The sequence below is a fragment of the Heloderma suspectum genome, chromosome 5 (assembly GCF_057233095.1).
Source record: "Heloderma suspectum isolate Gila_16-S chromosome 5, 16-S_ref, whole genome shotgun sequence".
NCBI lineage: Eukaryota > Metazoa > Chordata > Lepidosauria > Squamata > Helodermatidae > Heloderma > Heloderma suspectum.
Genome location: NC_139462.1, coordinates 198,491,833 through 198,512,757, shown reverse-complemented (window position 1 = coordinate 198,512,757; position 20,925 = coordinate 198,491,833). Strand labels below are relative to the sequence as shown.

The 20,925-nt window shown below is 45.8% G+C and overlaps 1 protein-coding gene across 1 annotated transcript; it reads right to left on the bottom strand.

Moving 5' to 3' along the window:
- Positions 1-2,175: 2,175 nt before the first annotated feature.
- Positions 2,176-19,232, bottom strand: VIM (vimentin). Its single transcript, XM_084858997.1, has 9 exons — positions 18,581-19,232; positions 16,632-16,692; positions 8,316-8,411; positions 8,061-8,222; positions 6,250-6,375; positions 5,269-5,489; positions 5,132-5,175; positions 3,959-4,041; positions 2,176-2,524 (listed from the first exon to the last, which is right to left on the bottom strand). Exons 1-9 carry the CDS (start codon positions 19,135-19,137, stop codon positions 2,486-2,488), a joined length of 1,389 nt encoding a protein of 462 aa, XP_084715123.1. The 5' UTR covers positions 19,138-19,232; the 3' UTR covers positions 2,176-2,485.
- Positions 19,233-20,925: the final 1,693 nt, after the last annotated feature.

Sequence of the window (20,925 nt, the reverse complement as noted above, 5' to 3'; positions counted from 1 at the left end):
GAAAACTGGATTTTAAAGGTGTGGCACACTCAGCTTATCTTGCTTCGTGTGTCCCTGACCAAAGCCGATTCCGTGAAAATCCAACTCCAACGCACTTCTCATTCCGTTGTCATGAAGATCCCCCCTTGCTTTTATAATAATAGGCAAGACTTAAGACTTCCATGATGCCATTTGTTTTATTTTGCTAGAGCGACACCATTGGTGTCTAAAATGCTCCTATTCCCAAGACCGCTCATCTCCTAGCTAGGGCATATCTGTGGTGGCTCAAATCCAAAGGCGGATAGTTTGACAGTCTTTGGATTAGATCTTTAATTATGCTTTCTTCTTGAGTAGCATAAACATCAAGCCCATGAGCCTCTTCAGAAAAAAAATGACGCAACATTGGCTCCCATACTTCATGGACTGCTAACACGCAATAAAGCTACTATTCTGTGCTGGCAGTTTGATGAGGGAAGCTGAATGATGTACAGAATGGATGCCTCACTATGGCTAAGACCAGACAATGGCTGCATTTGGATGATCATATCTGAACTTAGTAAGTCAAGGTATGAGACTCTTGCCTGCACACACAGACCCATTATTTCACAGAGTGAGCAATCAAATCAGGAAGCTTTGAATTAACCACAGGGTGTTAATCAGAAGGGGAAAGGGGGTGTTCTGTGGTAAGGGAGGAGACTGGAGAAGCCAGGATATGAGATACCCTGAGCCTCCTCCCCTCCCCCTCCAAAGCACCACCGCTAGACAGGCTGAAAAAATCACCAAACATGGAGGACAGGGAGGTGAAGATCACCTCTGCTCTTCCCCCCACCCTGCTGGCTTCAGTCCAGCAGGGCATAGGAATCTCAGAAGCCTCCAAGTTTGGAGGCGCCCAAGCAGTGAGGGCACAATTGATAGAAACATGGGGAGTTAACAGGACTTCTGTCTGTCTAAATATGCATAGGATTGCACTCTAACACCAATTATACTTTCTCACTAAAGTCTTGCTTCTCCCCCCTGCCCCCACCATCTCCAACATATCTCTTGGAGCCTTTCAAATCAGACGTGGGTGTGGGATAGTATCCCTACCCCTGCTAATATCACCCAAAGGGCCAGGGCAGCCAACACAAAGTAACCAAAGCAGCGGCTATGTCCTCTGACAGCGCTAGCAAAGTAACGAGCCAAAGTAGTGAATAAAGTGACAGGGTATCGCTGATGAACAGGTTATCGTTTTTGGTTTTCACCCCGTTCCAGGACCTGAGTGCATTTGACTGCCACGGAGAAAGAAGTTGGTTTTGAAAGGACACTCGAGAGCAGTCAGTGCCCCACTTTTAATGACTGGATAAGCACCATTGTGCAACTACATCCACACCCATTTCATGTTGGTCACTATTGCAAAAAGTGATGCCAAATTTCAAAATGTGCTATATCATAAGCTCCTCCTAACCCAGCCCCTCTGATGTTTGGGTCTGATTTATACCACTCCCTACCAACACCCTTTTTCCTTCCCCAAAAGCATACCTTAGGGGTTGTTACAACTGAGAGACCTCCGAACAAGGTCTCCAGCATCCAAAATAATGCCATGGTAGCATGCTAGGTACCCTGGGAAAATAGTGTTTCCAGGGCTCCCAAAATTCACACTACGTATCCAGTTATAATTACATCTTCCAAAGCCCTTGGCACCAGGGACATTGCTGTTTCAGCATGCTGCTCACAAGAGGCTACCTGCAGTGCACCTCCCATGGTCACAGCTGACAGGTCAATTTGGGGGCAAGGGAAAGTATTCTGGCCATGTCACAGCCCAATGATGTTATTGAGGGCATAAAGGGGGTCTGATTTTGGAGGAATTATTTTCCAGCTTTTTAATTAATACCTCATTTCAAACTGAGCTGAGGGGAGTGTCTCTCAACCACTAATTGCAACTAGTGAGGGCCTCAGTAATAAGATATTGTTGTTTGAGTGCTAGGAAAATGCTGGATTTGCCATACTAGCTCAAGGGGAAAACGTTTGTCCCTACAATCGTCCCAAAGTGAGCGTATACTTATTGCGTAACTCCTCTTCTTGACGGGAACTAAGTTTTCAACAGCAGGTGTGTTTATGTATTCTTGAACTTGCCATGACAGATGCATTTCTTGCCACAACAACAACAAAAAGTAGATTCCTGATTGTCCCTAAGACCCAGTCACAAATTAGACCACATTATTAAGCAATTTCCCAAATGTTTATTGAAGCAGTGAGAGGTTGCTCATACTGTGCTGAAAAAAAGCCATTTTATTAAATTTAGAAACTTAAAAAATCAGTACTGTAGTACAAGATACTGTTATCTTAACTAGACTCCCTTTTCGTAAGCTCTTCTAATCCATCCAGAGAGAGTCACTTTACAAAATTTAATACCTATTTGTTCTAGCATAACCACCTTGCACTTTTGGAAAAAAACTGCAGAAAGGCACTTGAAAGCTGTTTTTTAGTCTTGCTGGTTCATTTCTGCACAAGATGTGCTATTTTCTTTTCACTCCAGTTCATCATGGTGAGAAGTTTCATTGATAACCTATTAAAGACAAGTGGCATCACAATGGTAAGTTCATAGACCACAACTCTTTAATACATTTCATCAACAATCTTTAAGGTGCAATCCTATGCATATTTAGACAGAAAAAGTCCTAGAATTCCCAGCATTCCTCTGCCAGTCATGCTATGAACATGCATAGGATTGTGCCTTTAAATATTTTTTTCTACTTTGAACAAGTGGCTAGACGTTGCACATGAACACTACAACTTCTTTTGTTTCATGCTTGAAAAACAGGGCTGGGCAGACTTCAGGATTGCAGAATCTACTTTGCCTTTTCCTAGAATGCCAAGCAGTGAAGGCTTGTGGTTCCAATGTCAGTGGGGCGGTGAATCCACTCCAGGTTTCACTCAGAACCAGTCAGAACTCTTCAGGAGCTATCCAAGGTGCAAAACACCTTGGGTAGCTCCTCCTGACTGAAACCCGAAACAGATTCGCTACCCCAGTGGCACTGGAGCCACCATTCCCTAGTGATCCCAAGATGCACCAACTGGAGCCAGGTGCAAAAAGAATACACTTCAAATTAAAGAATGCTGAGCCTGGCAGTTTTGTTTTTGGACAAAGAAGTCCAATTCTCCTGCCTTGGCCGCCTCGCTAGCTCTACTTGCGCTGAACTCAAAGGCATGCCAAGCGCCTGACAAAGCCTTCCCTGCCTTCTGCCACCCGCCCTAGGCTTTTTACCCTGAGCCAAGTGTGGGGGAAAAGGCTTAAGCCAATGGAAACTCTGCAGTTCAGGGACAGCTGGGCTTCTCTCATCACATCCTTCTGCCTGCACCAACTGCTCCATCAGAGCTGCCCTCAGAATGGCTACATTACACAAGCAGAGCATCCAGTGTGGAATTTCTTCACATTGTGGAGGAAAGCTTTGAAGTGAGCCAGCAATCTGACAAAAAGGCTCTGCAGAGTTTTATACTGGCTTGCAGGTGGGATTCCTAGTCTTACATTATTCTCTTAATAGAATTATGCCTGACCCATATAGCCATACTACAGTCTCCATACCACATCACCAATCCTTTTCCCCTCTATCACCAAAAACACAAGCTCTGGATCTTTAGTAAACCTCAATTTGGAGACTGACACTTAACTAGTATTAAGTACCCTGGGCATAGGATTCATCTAGGTAGATGGTTTTGTTGTTGTTTGAGAACAGAATAGTCCAGAAAGGGGACAATTTACCTGGCCTAGTGAACGTTCTTTCCCCCCAAAACTGTTAGGCTCCAACTATGGATGTATTACAACAGAAAGATCTCAAGTATGCTCCTCTTCCCATTGCAAATGGGTGATGGCTAGGAAGAATTCTCATCTTAGGGAACTAGTATCTGCCTGCACTGCCCACCATCCATCTGTGCAAACGGGCATGGAAACTTAAACTGAGGCTTCTTCTCCCCATCTACAAGTAGCATTATTTGCACTCACTTGTCCATCTCTAGTTTCAACAGTCTTGATTAGGAGTGTTCTCTTTGAGTGGGTGTCAATTGGGATAGACTCAAGGTTTGTTTCTGTAGATGGAATGACAAAGCATAGTTAAGACGTCTGTTACAGAATGATTACTCGTGTTAGAAATATACTGCAGCAATGCTGACCTTAGTGGCATGCTTCGGTCATATGCTATGCAGAGGGGGCTCTGTATTTGGGGCGACCCTTGCCTCTCCCCTGCCTACTTGTGGTAGAGAAATCCCTCCACAACCAAGTACATTTGCTCCGATGCAGCTGCCAACTGTAAGTCATGATCTTCTCCTGCCTCCTCCAATCATCTCAGTAGAATATGGAGTATCTCCCCTGCCCTGCACTCCCCAAGCCCCAATGAGCACCAGCATCCTCTGATGCTATGCAGTGCTGGGGAAGCTTGGGCCTGCATTTGGCCCACGGAAGGCTGCGCTCCTCCCATGGGCCCCACCCATTAGCCTGAAGGCTACTGGAGGCCTGAGGAAGCAGTGGGGAGAAGGTTCCCCTTTTTATCACCGATCACAGAATGGAGATAGCAAAGGGATTCCCCTGCATGCTGCTCCCCCTCCCAAAGAGAAGAGCAGGCAGTATGCAGAGGAATCCCAGAGATGCTGGCAGATCCAGGGGATGTGCGTGGCGCAGCTGCTCCCCCCAGCACTGTCCAAGCCCCTTTCTCCATGCTGAGAGGGGCACAGAACTTTGGGCCTCCTCAGTATGGGCAAAGGCAAAATTAATGGGGTGATGTCAGTGGGGTGTGGGACCACACCCACTGACATGACCCAGCCTGCAGAGGGCCTGGGGGGGAGCATTCAGCCCCCCACCTAAAACCTGTTCCCCTGCACTGGGGTATTAGTCCTTTAAGGCACCTTTGTTTGGCCTTCCAACAGAACAAAGCAGGAAAAAACCAACTGCAAACCAACCCTCTGGCCACAAGCAGGACCAACCACCAGACACAGGTGTACTGCAATGAAGCTTCCCTCTTCCTGGCCCCGGAGTGCTCATTTGGTATGGCAACACTTCAGGAACGCCTCCATTCCAGTGAGGTCTAAGCCACTTATAAAGATTAGATGCCAACACAAGTTAAAGCCCAGCTGCTAATACTCTGAGAAGTACAATTCCTTGGTATAGTTGGCAGCTACTTACCTCTCAGATTCATGGTAGCAAAAGTCTGAATAGGCATTGTAATTCTGTAAAGAAGATGACAAAATTTATATTTAGTTAACGCAGTTGTAGTGGTTTTCGGGTCTGCCTGTCATAGGCCCACCAGATGCATTTAGTACCTGCTCTCCTCTCCCTCCAGCAGTTTCCTGTAAGTGGCAATCTCAATATCAAGAGCCATCTTTACATTCAGCAGTTCTTGGTACTCGCGAAGATGGCGAGCCATTTCTTCCTTCATGTTTTGGATTTCTTCCTGGAGGTTGGCAATAGTGTCTTGGTAGTTAGCAGCTTCAATAGCAAAGTTATCCTCCATCTCGCGCATCTGGCGTTCCAGGGATTCATTCTGTAGAGATTTTCAAAAGCACATGCATTAATGGCATTAAAAGGCTCAAATCAATGGCTTAAAGCATACTTTACAGGAGTAATATTTCAGCAGAGTTTCCATTTCTATTTCAACTGTAAATATCCCACGTCTGGCCCTCCTTCAGATGTTGCACAGTGCAATGAGAGAGACGTGTGTAGTGCTTATTAATGTACAAAAAGAGCCCAGCCCCTCAGGATTTGAATTATTTCATGCATGCACACATTCTATAGGGGCCATAGCTCAGTGGCAGATCATATACTTTGTATGTGCAGTAAGGCTCCAGGCACTGGAGGGTAGCTCCTTTAGAGTTCTGACTGGAACCCAGAGCGGATTCACAGCCCCACTGAAATCGGCGTTACCAGCCTCTGCTGGTTCCAGGTCCAGTCCTTGACATCTTCACCTCCAGTCAGACTACAAAATATTGGCCCAGATCGGCCTTCTCTAAACTGGTGCCCTCCAGATGGCCATGCCGGCTGGGAATGATGGGGGTTGCAGTCCAACAGATCTGGAGGCCACCTGGACCAGGAAGGCTGGACAAGGTGAATGCATTACAATACACACCAACTGTTGGGGCTTTTAAATGGTCTGATTTGCAAACACTACACTATATTTTTGTTCTGTTCTTTTTCTTGGTGGCTGGCAATTTTACTGATCAATACAGACCCAAGTACAACTATTTGGGAGGTGGGGGGGGGGGGTCAGCAAAAGCTTTCCCTTCCAAATGGCATCTTTCACTTACAGTTCCTTTAAGCGCATCCACTTCGCAGGTGAGAGACTGAATTTGCCTGCGGTACTCATTAGCTTCTTGTTTGGCCTGGCGCAGGGCATCATTGTTCCGGGTAGCTGCTTCGGACAGATCTGCAAACTAATTCCAACACACACAAGGTTAACAACCAGGCCAACATTTCAGGAGTAAAAGAATCGACAGCCTTTCATCCCAATATGTGCGGATGAAGGACTAGGCCAGAGGTGAGGAACTGCTCTCAGCCCAAGGGCCTAATACAATTTCAGTGAAGCTCTTGGGGGCCACATTCTAGTGGTGGGCAGGACTGAAGGTAAAGGGGGCAGGGCCAAATATGCAAAAAATACCAGGATGTTTTAGTTTAAGGCTCTTGTTGCCAGTAGATAGGGAGAGGCATTTCAACCTTTTAGAATGGGGGGAACCACACAAAAGCCGGGAAACCACCAGATGATTGGTAGTTGCAGAAAAGGGGAAGGGTGTGGTCATCTGAAGGGCCCGACTGAGACCACAGAAGGGCCAGATTTGGCCCCAAGGCCCCTAGACGAGGCAATTAAAAGCTAGTGCAAAGACTTAATATTATTATATGACTTAAACAGTGGAACTGAATTACAGGTTCATATCTTTCTGGAAAAGCTGCTTTTAATGGAACAGGCTATGTATAATTTAAGATTCATTGAGACCTGCATATTATTAACATTTCCCATATTTTAACTAGCTTGTTTTGCAAGATTGTAATGTGACCTCCTGCTCTTTGTCTGCAGGGCCTTTGTTTACAACACAGAGACATCCCCACAGAATTCCAGCGGTTTCTAGCAACATAACCAAACTCATCTTACTAGGTGGGTTACTAGATGCTCCTTAGCAACAATGCACAAGACAGTTTAACATGGTTCTGCTCTGCAACTGCCCCATCAGGACAAGGCAAAATACAAAGGCACAACCCCCCCCCCTCTGCCCTTTAATCCAGGGGCAAGAAAGGAAGTTGTGTTTAATGTACAGTCCCCATCCTCTAGTTTTACGGGGAATATATTCTTAGAAGCGTTGCATTCTCAATGCTGTACATACATTTCCCAGTATTTTCTAGCACCTCACAGGCAAATAGCTCTATATCTCAAGGAACACTAAGCAGAGTTCTTATTTTATTTGTTTAAAATATGTATGTACTGCCCTTGAATAAATGTGGTTCCAGAGGGGTTTTACTAAATTTTGGGTTGGGTTGTTTTGACATGGTAAAGCAACTATGAGGTATTTTTTAACCAAAATCTATGGTGAATATTTTTGGGATGTACCTCACATGGCAAGAGTTGGTTGTTTATCATGCCAAGGAAAACTTAGGCTGTATACCTGTACACACTTACCTGGGAGTAAGTTCCACTGAACACAGTGGGACTTTGAGAAAAACTGAAGCAAAATCTTATTGTTCCTCATTGTAATTTTTAATGGAATGATTGTTTTAATTGTCTTGTATTTGATTGATTGCTTTACTGAAAGATGTGAGCTACATTGTATCTCTCTTCTGAGACAGAAAGTCCAGGATATACATTTCTGAAATAAATATGAGAATTTAGCATTCCAAAAGGAAAGCTAGGGTATGCTGTAGTTTAAGGCAAAGTTCTTGTGGTATTGAGGCCAGTTATAGATTCATAATAGTTTCCCCTCATGTTCAGTCAACCAATATTAGAACTCTGAATGACAGAGTTATAAGAAGTTGCTGAACTACAGATTATTTTCTTCTATTCAAATTCTATTGAGAAATCCTGTAATTAAAACATATTCCACAGAGGAGTTTAGGTAAGCCTTTCACTTACTTTAGATTTGTACCATTCTTCAGCTTCATGAAGGTTCTTACTAGCCACATTTTCATATTGTTGACGCACATCACGCAAGGCAGCAGTGAGATCAGGCTTGGCAACATCCATGTCAATTTGGATATGCTGTTCCTGGATTTGGACCTGAAGTTCACGGATTTCCTTCCAGAAAGAAAGAAAAAACACCAGACATTGGAACTTTCGCCAGTGCTATTCATTTCCCAGGTATCAAACACCTGACCAAGGTCAATTTACCTCCTCATGAAGCTTCTTCAAGAAGGCAATCTCTTCTTGCAGGGACTCAACTTTACGTTCAAGATCCAGACGGGCCAAGGAGGCATTGTCTACATCCTGAGGGAGGAAAGAAAGAAAATCCTCAATAAAGTTCAGAAGCCAACTGGGAATATGTCTCAATAGTCCTGAATCTGGATCCAACCCAACATCTTTAAGCTTGTGGTGATTACTAAGTGAGCAGTGGCCAAATTCCATTTCCTTCTAGTATGGTACTATGTGATTATGGGGTGTGTGTGGAAGAGGGCAGATGTGCGTACAGTTTTCCATGGAATTTTTTGGCAGTGAACAATTTGAGAAAAACATTTTCCACTGCCATTATTTTCTGCAGACAGTTTTCCATTTTTAGAAATGCACTGTTTCGTAACACTAACTAGTAACAATGAATGAATACCAGTCAAATGTAAAATTAAAGTTGTAATTAACTTTTTCCAAGTGACTATCCCTAGGAAGTGCACACAACTCTTCAAGCAAGTTAACGGCTCTCAGTGCTTTCATATATTTTTTCCCTTAGAATCTAAACATTGCAAGGGATATGCTACTGAGTTGTCATGTTCATGCTTTAAAACATCCCAGTACCAATAACTTCCACATAATGCTTGAAATTAGTTTGAATATAGTGCTTAAACCACACTACCCACCCCTCCCAATTCAGTCTTGCATTTCAACTACTCTTGGCTATTGGAAAAAAGCATTTAAAAATTAACATGAGATACAACTTTAGCTTTGTTTATTGAATGCTAGAACAGATCTCAATCAACATAGGGCAATGGAAAATGCCCTGGAAAGCCAACGTGACTGGAGCCCTCTTAAGGCATTCTCCTGAACCTGTGAGGGCTCGAGGTGTGTAGGGGCACATTGCACATGCTTCCTCCATTCCCTACATGCCAGCACCCACCTCCTCAGTGCCTGACCGTGCCATGTTGCATCTTAATGAATAGCTTGCTTTAGTTGCATCAAGGCATCCAATAGCCTAACGGGCACAATATAATTAAGTCCGGAGGGAGTAATCCAATGGCCCGTAGACAGCATTTGGGGGGGGGGGGGAATAGGATTGTTCAGATTTCAGGACCCAAAGTAAGGGAGAGTGCTTCGACCTAGGATACAGGAGTCCGAGTTCCCTGTCCCCTCCTGCTCCCTACCAGTGTGAAGGCTGCACCGGCTGCCTCTCCAAGGTTGCAAACACAATCTTGGAGAGGAGGGAAAGGGTAGAGCCCCAGCTAGATGGGCAAACATGCCTGTCTAGCAAAGTGCGCTCCTTTCGCCCTGCATAGGATGCCCATCAGCCTCCGACTTAGGAGACTGACAGGCATCCTGAGAGGTTTCAAGCACCAAAACATCTTGGGCTGGCCCTTTAGGAATTTAATAGCCAGAGGCTATTACATGCCTTGAAGCAACTAAAGCAAGCCATTTATTAAGTTTATATCCTGCCCTTCCACTAAAAATAGCACTCAAGGCAGCTAATCATAAAATACAGGTAAAATGCAAAATCATAATTAAACCATAAACACAGATCAAGTGTAAAAAAAACCCCAATAAAAGTAAATAAACAGCACCTCCCAGTTAAAATGTACTTCAGGAAACAAATCAGCTCCAATGCTGGTCTAAATAAAAATATTTGCCTGTTGGCAGAAGGACAACAGTGACGAGCTATCCAGGCCTCCCTTGGCAGGGAGTTTGAGCCTGGAAGCAGCCACCAAGAAGGCCCTCTTTTGCATTCCCACCAAATGTGCTCCCAGTGGTGGTGGGACAGAGAGAAGGACCTTTCCGAAGGATCTTAAAATCTAGGCTAGCTCATATGGGAAGATGTGATCTTTCAAACAGCTGTTGATGAATGCCCCGGGGTTTGATTGCCGTTCTCTGTAAAGAGATCGTTGGCTTCATTAAAGGATTGAGGCTCCAGGCAAGGGCAGATCAGCCAGAGTGGAGACAGACTGCAAATACAGCAGGTATGGCAACAACAGAAGCAGAGATAATGTGCATATCTGGCAGCATGTGATGAGATTAGAGCTCATATCAGTGGGCTACTTCTATTTCCTATGCCTTGTGCAAGTCCGCCAGCCTTTTCACACAGAAACTGAGCAGCAGTTTTAGAAATCCGATTGAATGCCTAAATCTCACAGCTTATGCAAGAAGCAGAAGCGAGCAGTAAGGATTCATATCCTCCTCAAGGCATCTGGCTCAAAATGGGCACGTTGAATGCATTTAAACCTACCCAAATTACTCTAGGGTAAGCTGTATCTAGCTATTGCTTGTGGCCCAGATGCTCCTCAAAAAGTATCAAAAATATGGCCAGTTACTTGGAGATGTGAAGGTCTAGAAAAAGCCCAGAAAAAAAATGAGGAGGGGGACCAGAAAAATTCAGATTAAAAACCCATTCCCGCAGAAATCCCTGGGGGGAAAGATGGAAAACACTGGGGGGAGGAGCTGTTCCTGGTTTCTTCCCCAAGGCCTTCACATCTCTGCAGTTACTGTGATCATTTTCAAATACAACTACGTTAATCAGGGGGCACTGCTGCAGCCAGACGTGATACTACAGCTGTGCTTGATGTATTGGGGAAGGAGTTTCTTTACTCCGTGCCAGGCTCTCTCATCAGTGCAATACTTATGACAGGGAAAGCTGCACCTGTGAAATGAAGCCTGAACTAAAGCAGAGAGATACGAAGGGGCAGAAGATCATAACGGACTATAAAGGGAAAAATTGGCTAAAGCAGGTTGTTGGCTTGGGAGTAGGAAAGAAGGGCATATGGAGTTACAAAAAGTTACATTTTATGTCTGAAGGCATAAAACCATAGACCAGCCAATGGTTTTCACAGGAGCATTCAGACACGTTTATGGAGCTTAGGAAGCCAGACAGGGGAATTAAAAGTTCCCCTCCAGTTAAAGGGATTTAATATGACATTGTGTATTTGCTTTCCCAGTGTTTCAGCTCAAGTGAATAAGGTTTATCTGCATAGGCCTGCCTTCCCCAACCTGGTGGTGTGCCCTAGATGCATTGGATTACAACTCCCACCATCCCCTAGTTAGCAGGGCCAGCCTCAGTACCTTAATTAGGAGGTCACAATCAAACCTAGGGCTAATATTAAATTGTAGTCTGTGGGTGTACTGAGTTCTTCTCTTCTGTATGGAAGGGAGGGGCCGTTCCTCAGGAAAAAGCTGTAGCTCAGGGTGGTCTCAGCTTCAACCCCGGCATCTCCAGGTAGGGGTGGAAATACTCCTGCCCCAAACCCTGAGAGCTGTGGCCAATCAGCATCGACCAGACTGGCCAAGATAGACCAATGGACTGACTCAGAATAATGCAGCCTCCTACGTTCTATGTTCCTATGCAGTACATAAGTTGTCTGAATGCACGCACCAGTTCTTCCACACTCCCGTTTGTTAATCTTGCATAGCGATGGGAAGAAAATCTTGCAGTAGTTAAAAAGGAACACCTCAGACTGCCATAGACAGGCAAGGCTCAAAATGAATTGGGTTTTAATACTTTGAGCAATGTTATCTAACCTCTCCCAGAAGTAAGGTTACAGTGCAATCCTATCTATATCTACTAAAAAGTAAGACTCACTGAATTCAATGGGACTTACTCCCAGCGCACAATCCTATGCATGTTTAGACAGAAAAAAAGTCCTACAACTCCCATGCTGGCTGGGGAATGCTGGGAGTTGTAGGACTTTTTTCTGTCTAAACATGCATAGGATTGCACCCTTAGAGATCATTGTAGACCAGCGTGAGCATATGCAGCTGCCTTATACCAAGGTAAACTAGCCCAGCTGACTCTAGCAGAGGCAATTATGCAGAGGTGTCTCGGGACCGCTTTCCAAGAACTTTTCTATTGAAGATGCTTAGGACTGAATCTAGGACCTTTTCTTTGCAAAGCACATGCTCTACCACTGAGCAATGATCCCTCGCCTCATGAATTCAGATTCCTTCTGAATGCCAGAGTCAAATAACTCTCATTCCACTTCTCTATAACATTTGTTTCTTTGTCCCTTTCAGCAAGGCATCTTAAGTATAAGTAGAGCCAAGAGGGAGTTTGATAGCTAAGAAGGCCAAGGAGATGGGGGAGTTCAGCACAGGGACTTCCAATAACTTCTAATGTTCTACCAGGTGCTGCTCAACCCAAAGGTCATTACCCTTGTGGACACTGTACATACTATAAGTATACATTTAAGAGAATGTCTTAATAGCTAGAGGGAGTATTGTTTACAAGGTTTCACAAGCGGTACTAGTCTCACTGTGTTTTACATTGTGAAATGTCCCTGTAATTTGTTTTATGCTGGAATGACTATGCATAGACCGAAGATAAGAATATGACAATTAAAAAAAGAAGAGAAACTGAACCTTCGGTGAAACATTTTTACAGCATAGACACACAGCAGAAGATACTATATTTTGGGCTACAGAACAGGTGGCTATAACAAAGCAGAAGGAACTTTTCAGAAAAGAAATTATTGAAGGAGGAGGCTGTATGGATTCTGAGATTGGTTTAATGGTGGTATTGATTATATTCCTTTTTTTTACAAAAAAAAAAAAGTTAGATGCTGGTATGTATTTACCACAGCTATTACTTCTGGATTTTTTTTTTTTAAAGATGAAAGCACTAAATGATAACAGGATCATTTTAGAAATTGTTTTTGGTCTGTCTCTTTAACAGCTGAGATTGAGACACTGCATCCCTAATTGGTGAATGGCAGGCCCCAGAAGTCTATGCAGTGGAGATCAAGGCACACACACTGTGCCCTCACCCTTAACAGACACTTTTCTTTTCTTCTTTGCTGTACCACTCCTGCATTGGAACCAATAGTCCTCGGTCACTATGGAATTCTTAGGCACAGTTAACCCTTTATAGTTCTATTTTAATTATTTTTAACCTTTAATTACCTTAGAACCTAGAGTTATTTCTGTACTTAATTATTCCTAAGTCCAGGAACAGTTCTTCATTAGTTAACCTCAAATTCCAGTTAACCCTTCCAGTGCCATAAGCTCAAGCTTTAGTTAAATCTTTCAATTTCCATGCCTTCGCTCATATTTAACCTGAAATGACTTAGAGGAAAACTTACAGTACGATCATATACATACCTACACAAAAGTAAGTGCCATGGAGTTCAATGGGACTTACCTCCCAGGGTAAGTGTACATAAGGATTGCAGCCTTAGTAGAGCTTTAGCTTTTAAAGTTTAAAGGTGCAAACCTATGCATGTTTAGACAGAGAAAAGTCCTACAAATCCCAGCATTGCCCATCTGCTGGGAGTTGTAGAACTTTTTTCTGTCTAAACATGCATAGGATTGTGCCCTAAGTAATGTGCAGGAGGGTGCCAAATGGAAATCATATCATTTAGCCATTTTACTTCCTACTTTCATAATATCAGTGTTGTCAGCGGCATGCTTCTTGTTTTATCTCACATTTATTCTACATCTCATCTCACTGCTCCCAATGTAATCATATAAGATCTTCCAAATGATGTTCATAGAACAAGCCAATGCAGGGCTTTTATATCTCATCAATCTGTATCACTTGTGCTCAAAATTATCAGCTCATGTAATCACTGGACAAACTCTTAAATTGTGTGTTTCTTTTTAAATAAAGTGTTCAATGTGCTTCAGTTAAGTTCCCCAATTAGACCTGGTTTGGTTACCCACCAGGGAATTCTGAACTCGGGTAGTTACAGAATCTGGGGTTGATAATTTAACTCCTTATGTCCTCTTTTTCAAAAGATAGCTGTGCAAATAGAACAATCTGACCCAGCCCTCGCTGACTGTAGAGACTGAAGCATGTCTCTATGGAAATGCCCAAATGGTGTCCACAACCTCGTTTTTAAAGCCACATGAATCTCACCTTCATGGCTCACAGCTAGAAGCAGACAACAGTCCGCAAGCCCCATGTCTTACTTATGCTGTGCATCACCGATCTCTTAATTTCACTGTCTTCATTGCATGAAGGTCTCAAACCAAACTAATAGCACAGTCCTACATATGACTGCTTATTACAATGGGAATTACTCTCAGGAAAGTGTGTGTATAGGACTGCAGGCTAAGGATGTTTCTTCCTTATCAAATTTTGACTATATGGTTCAACAACTGAAAAATTCTTAAAACAGGCAATGAACGTGCATACATTCTGACTGCAAATTGCCAAAATGCAACTTACTTCATGAAATCTTGCCCCCACCCAACTCAGACATCCTAGCTGCTTTGCTGAGACTACATTGCTTCTAAAGATCTAACTGTCACTTCATTCTCTTTAGAAGCAGAGAGGGTTGAAAATTGGTTATTTAAAATTAAGTTGCCCTACATGGAATTTAACACAAACTCATAGCTTCGTTTTAATAATCCAATAAAAAGGTGAACTATTCCAAAGTTCCACACTAAGAAAAGTTAAGTCTCTTCAAGGAACAAAGATTCCATACAAACAGCTTATACACGTATTAAAATGGAGATTTGCCACTTTTTTTGCTGCAAACAAAGGACGTCCACTTCAAATGACTAATGAGGAGCAGCTTTTGATGGCATTCATTTTTCTCCCTTCCAGTCTGGTGGGAAGGGAAAGCATCTATGAAAGATTCAGCCCTAAATTAACATCCCTTTCTTGAGAGACTGGTTTTAGGTTAGCCTTCCTGTCAGAAGTATAATCGGCTAAAAATTCTTGCTCAATACCCACTTAGAGACTGGATGAGCGAAGATGACCAACGCTTTTAATTTGTGGGTTTCTAAAATATGCTTGCATCATTACACATTCAGCAAGAATGCAGCCTGCTATAAGCACCCAAGAATACAAAGGCTTCTATTATTTCAATCCACTGCCACCACACTTGCTGTAATGCTGGCATTGGCATTCCATAGTGAATCCCATAGAAACCATTAATACCTTTCAGCCAAGCGAACAGATGGCTCCCTTTCACCCTTACCAATCAGAAAAACTGATTCCACACAGCTTCCCTGTGTAACAGGGTTGGACTATGACAAAACAGAAACAATACTTGGCCCCTGGAAGGCCTGAAGAACAGATTAAGGCTTAAATCTTTAAGGGTGCAATCCTATGCATGTTTAGACAGAAAAAAGTGCTACAATTCCCAGCCATAGCTGGCTGGGGCATGCTGGGAATTGTAGGATGGTTTTCTGTCTGAACATGCATAGGATTGCACACTTACATGCGTAGAAGCACCACTGTTAATTTAAGCACAGAAACTGCTAGCGCAACTCAGTGCCCAAGGTCATGAGTGAAAAGTTTTCAGCTCAAGTCTTTCAGCCACAAGCTCATGGGCCAGCCCTGGGCAAGACACTTGCTCTGCCTTTCTGGGCTGCTACGGAGACAGCAGGGTGGATCTAGATCAAAATGAAATGAATGGGACTTAAGTTAGTCATGGCTTACCTGTCCCATTGATTTCAATGGGTCTACTCTAGCTATGACCAAGACTGGATCCATCCTAGTATATGCAAAAAACTGACATGCAGTATATACATGCTGGATATTAATAAGCATACCCTAGCGAGATAATACTTACGTGCTGTATTTTATACATGTAACAATTTATAGAGGGGTAGTAGTGTTAGTTTGTTGCAACCCCCCCCCCCCCCCCCCAGGATCTTGTAGCACCTTGAACACTAACCAATTTATTCTGGCATAAACTTTCATGGACACTGTGGTAAAGTTAACTGAAGTCTCATTCATTTCAATGGGTCTGTGCTAAGTAGGACTTATGTCGGATTTTACCCAGTGTCCATGAAAGCTTATGCCAGAATAAATTTGTTAGTCTTTAGGGTGCCACAAGACTGTGTTGCTTTTTTGTCCACATCTTATATAAGATGTGTATAGATATGTACAAATAGAATAGATATACTCAACATGTATACTTGTCCTGATGGCTACATGCTACCTCCAAAATCAGAGGTAGCACATCTCCAAATTCTGGTTGCTGGAGAAGAACAGTGGGAAAAGGTATTTGCACTTTTGTTCTACCTTGCAGAGGCATATGCTTGGCCACCGTGTAACAAAGAATGCTGGATTAGATAGGCCTTTGGTCTGATCCACTAAGGGCTTATTATGTTTTAGCATATCAGTACTGCTTAGAAATTCAAAGCACAGATTTGTGAGAACCAAAACAAAGCTGAAATCATCAAAGAAGTATCAAGGCTTTTCATAAGTGGTTAATGAACTCACGCCAAAGAATTAACGCTCCTATCTCTTTTTTCAGCCACTAGGTGGCTTTAAAATTCCACTTCTAAACTCTAAGCTCTAGATCTTGCACACATGTTAAAAACTTTTAAAACAAAAATTCTACAGACCTGCCTGAAAGACTGCAGGGTGTTTTCAGCTTCTTCTCTCTGAAGCATCTCATCTTGAAGTCTAAAAAAGAAAGGACACGTTCGAATATGCAGAATAAGTCAACCAAGAGAAGGTTAGATTTGACAGGCAGGCAGCCACACCCATGAGAGAAAGGGGAGGGGGGAAGGATGGGAGAGAAGCCTTCCAGACAAAAGCATCCCATCCCTCGATTTGTGAGACTCCATTTTCATTACTGCGTGGCCAGACCTGGAGCAGATCTGCTGTAACAGACGATAACCCTAGCACAAGCCCTGCCAAAAATATTGCCCACTTAATTCAACTAATTAAGCCAAAAAAGTTGACCTACATTGTGGGTTGTTGACCTACTCTTGCAAATTCAGGTTCTACTGAAACTGGAGGTTCTCATAAAGTTGCATCAGCTCACCAAGCCAGTAATTCAGTTAGCCCTGATCCAGACCTTGTAACTCTGATAGCGACGCAACAAATTATCAGCAGCTTGCAACGACATAACTAAAGTACCAGCATAATTGACGCAGCTGTGGGCAGACACTACCAGTGCAATCCTACGTATGTCTACCCAGAAGTTAAATGTCACCAAGTTCAATGGGACTACTTACTCCCTGCAATCTAGGCTGCAATCCTAGTCACAACTAACTCAGGAGTAAATAGCAGATGTAAGTACTAGATTGAACTGGGTGGGACCTACACCTAAGTAAATCTGCAGAGGATTGGACCTTAGAGCTGCAATCCTATGTACACTTACTTGGCAGTAAGCCACACCCCACTTAACTCAAAGGGAATCCGTTTCAAATAAGCATTGCTGTGAAAAGCAACAAAATAAAGTAAGGAAGAAACTTTTATAATTTGTTCTTTGTGCTGCCAAGTGTGGAAAGAAGACCACCAGGGGGTTCTTCTTGACAAAGACTTTTGCTTCCAGCAAGCAGCAAGATGTCTTTCACAGGCTCAACTCTGGAAAAGTTTGTGAACTTCAAAGGATGATTTCTCAGAGTCACAGTGAGAGCATTCAGTGATAAATTCTGAATCAACCCATGTGACACTCTCACAAGCTTCTGAATTATAACGAGATGAACTGTCGGAATGCTGTATTTGTTTAGGACGGGAACATCCAGTTCATTCCTAACAGAGACTGTCCTACTCTTAGCAAGGGATGCAACCAGACAGAAGAACATTAATGAATCTAGCAAATGATTGTTCTGCATAGATATGCACAGGAGTAAAAACCTTCCTAAGCAAGAAGCACATTTTTTGGTTGCTAAGTGGCAAACACTCGTATTATACAGGCAACTTCTTAAAAGAGGCATTCCGATACACACACACACACACAGAAGGGAGAGGCATTCCTATATATAATTATATATAAAAGAGGCATTCTCTCTCTCTTGAAGAGGCATTCCGATATATAATTTATTTATATATATACACACACACACACACACCCGGGTGGGGGTTGCTTTAAGACTGCGCAGCGTTTATAAGCACTAGTGCTAAAATGCTTTATTAAAAAGGGTATGATGCCCAATTAATTTTGGACCACTGTTCAGTTGATAAAAGGCACTTTTAGTTTTTTCGTTTTGCAAACGCCGAACTCGCTCATCGGCCGCGGCCCTCCTGCGAGCAGCTGCGGCTCCCCACCCTCAAGCGGCGGCTTCCCGCGCAGAGTAGCCCCGCTTTGGAGGAAGGGCCTCTGAAATTCATCTCCGCCCACAGACGTGCCAGCTACTCACTGGCGGGGAGCGGGCCGCCAACGCGAGACCCTATTCCGCGGGCAAGGAGCCTGGCGGCGCGGGCCCCTCCACGCCTCCTCCAAAGCGACCGGGGGCGCTCAAGACGGCCGAAGCCCACGTCCCTGGGCGCAGGCTCGCAGCCTCACCCCACCGCCAGGCGCCCCGGCCAGGCGCGGTCCCGGTCTTCCCCAGCAGCCCCTTACTTCTCCCGCAGGCGCATGATGTCGTCGGCCAGGTTGTCCCTCTCCACCTCCACGCGGCCCTTGTCGTTGGTCACTTGGTCCACCTGGCGGCGGAGCTCGCGCATCTCCTCCTCGTACAGGTCGCCCAGGCGGGACGTGCCTTTGCCCTTCAGCTGCTCGAGCTCGGCCAGCAGGATCTTGTTCTGCTGCTCGAGGAAGCGGACCTTGTCGATGTAGTTGGCGAAGCGGTCGTTGAGCTCCTGCAGCTCGGCCTTCTCGTTGGTGCGGTTGGCCTTGAACTCCGTGTTGATGGCGTCGGCCAGGGAGAAATCCACGCCGGCGTCGCCGATCAGGCGCATCGGCGGCAGGCTGCTGCGCACCCGCACGGATTTGGTCGCGTAGATCCCGCCGGGCGCGGACGAGACCAGGCGGACGCTGCTGGGCCGGATGGCGCTGCCCACCGAGTAGCGGCTGGAAGACGTGACATAGCGGTGGCTGCCGCCGGCGCTGGGCCGGCTGCCGCCCCCGAACATGCGGCGGTAAGAGGAGCTTTGGCGACTGCTGCTGAGGGTGCTCATCTTTGTAATCCGAGCGGGGGGCGAGTCCCGGTGCGGCAGCGGCTTCGAGGGCTCGGGCGGCCGGTGCGCGCTGGTGGAGGGAGAAGCGCTGGAGAGCCCGCTCGCGGGCGAGCTCGGCTCTTATACGCCGCCAGTCCCGCCCTCGCCGTCCAACAACCCGCCCGCCAATCCCGGCGTGCCGGGGTTGACCCGCCCTTCCTGGCGGCGCTGCGGCGCGCTGGGGCCCCGCGGGCTGCGGCTCTTCCCATCAGCTTAATTGGAACAGGGAGGAGGCTGGTGGCTACTCTAGGCAAAGGGGCGCGGACGGGGGGGATGAATGGGGAAGGAAAGCCGCGGTGGGGCAAGGCGGAGGGGGCGGCGCGCGCGGGCTAGAGGCCCGAGTTGCGATCGCGCCGTGGGCTGGAGGGAGGAGAGGGGGAACGGATGGGGGGGGCGGAGGCGCAGCTGGAGCCCTGCGGCTGTTGCGAGGACAAGCACATGGGGAGGCCCGCAGAAGTCTGGGGCGAGGTGCCGCGGGGCTCGGATCACGCCGCGGGGTGGAAGGGGGCGCGGCGGGCCACGCCGGCCTCGGAATGCGAAGGAATCGCGCTCCGCCTCCCGCCGCGTCTTCCTCGCCCGAGAGTTTTAGGAAGGGAGCGGAAAGCGCGGAGGAGGTGGCGGACGTCGTCGCGAAAGCGCGGGGAGCCCCCCTTCGAGGGCTCCCCGCGCTGGTCCGCGCCGCCACGCGCCTCCAGCCCGAGGAGGAGCGAGTCGGGGCTCGGGTAGCCAGGCTGCCCCGAGGCGGCCAAACCCGAGTGTGTGTTCTCAGTCGCGTCCGCAGGGCGACTACCGGCCAGGTGGCAGGCGACGAACAGAGAGCGCCTTCTGGGTAGTGTTGCTCCAATCGTGGCATGACCTCCCCAGGTAAGCTCACCTGATACCAACATCGTTATCCCGTCGATGCCAGGCAAGGACAGTTTTATTCGCCCCGGCTTTTGGGGAGCAATCCTATGGCCACTAGACAGTGGCTAGAGGGCCATAGGATATGTTGTTTTCCAGGAACTGACCTTGCCCCATTTCTGCCAGCGCTGGGCCGGCTGCTGCCCCCGAACATGCTGCGGAGGCCATGCAGAACGGCCCATGCTCCGCGCTTGCAAGAGGAGCGCAGAGCCGCCGAAAAGGGGCGTGGCTGGAGCGTTCTGGGGTGGGGAGGATGGAACTGCCCGTACAACACATCCAATGTCTCGTACAGCAGCCTCCTCCCCAGCGCAGCCCTCCTGCAGATAGGCAGCTGTAATCAGCTGTCTAGACGAAAATGCAGGGCAGGAGAAGCACTGAGGGAATGATCCCCTTCGTGCTTCTCCTGCCCTGGTTTGGATAGGCAGTCACCTCAGCTGCCTATCTGGATAGGAATGTGCCCTTAATGTGTTTCCTCCCATCTCTCTCTTTCTCTCAATATACCGCTGTTACATTCACTCTTCCCTCCCCATTGCCTTTTCCTTGTGTGTCATGTCCTTTTTAGATTGTAAGCCTGCAAGCAGGGTCTGTCTTCTTTGTTCTGCAATTGTAAGCCGCTCTGGGAGCCTTTTTTTGCTGGGGAGCAGGATAAAAATACAATAAATAAATAAATAAATAAATTTTATTTGTGCATTCAATCTTGTTTCAGTAAATTGCCCTGGAAGCTCTGCCTATCGGTGGTATCCATACCTTGAAATAAATGATGATGGTTACAAAGTGAGAGTCTATTCTGATGAATAGTAAATTCTAGTTGCCTCCAAACATCTGGCACATGAGCTGGTCATGTGCATG

Coding starts and splice junctions, on each gene's coding strand:
- VIM (XM_084858997.1), bottom strand. CDS start 19,137: ATGAGCACCCTCAGCAGCAGTCGCCAAAGCTCCTCTTACCGCCGCATG. Junction 6,376..8,060: donor AAGAATGGTACAAATCTAAA/GTAAGTGAAAGG, acceptor TGTTGGAATTAG/TTTGCAGATCTGTCCGAAGC. Junction 4,042..5,131: donor TGCTACCATGAATCTGAGAG/GTAAGTAGCTGC, acceptor TTCCATCTACAG/AAACAAACCTTGAGTCTATC.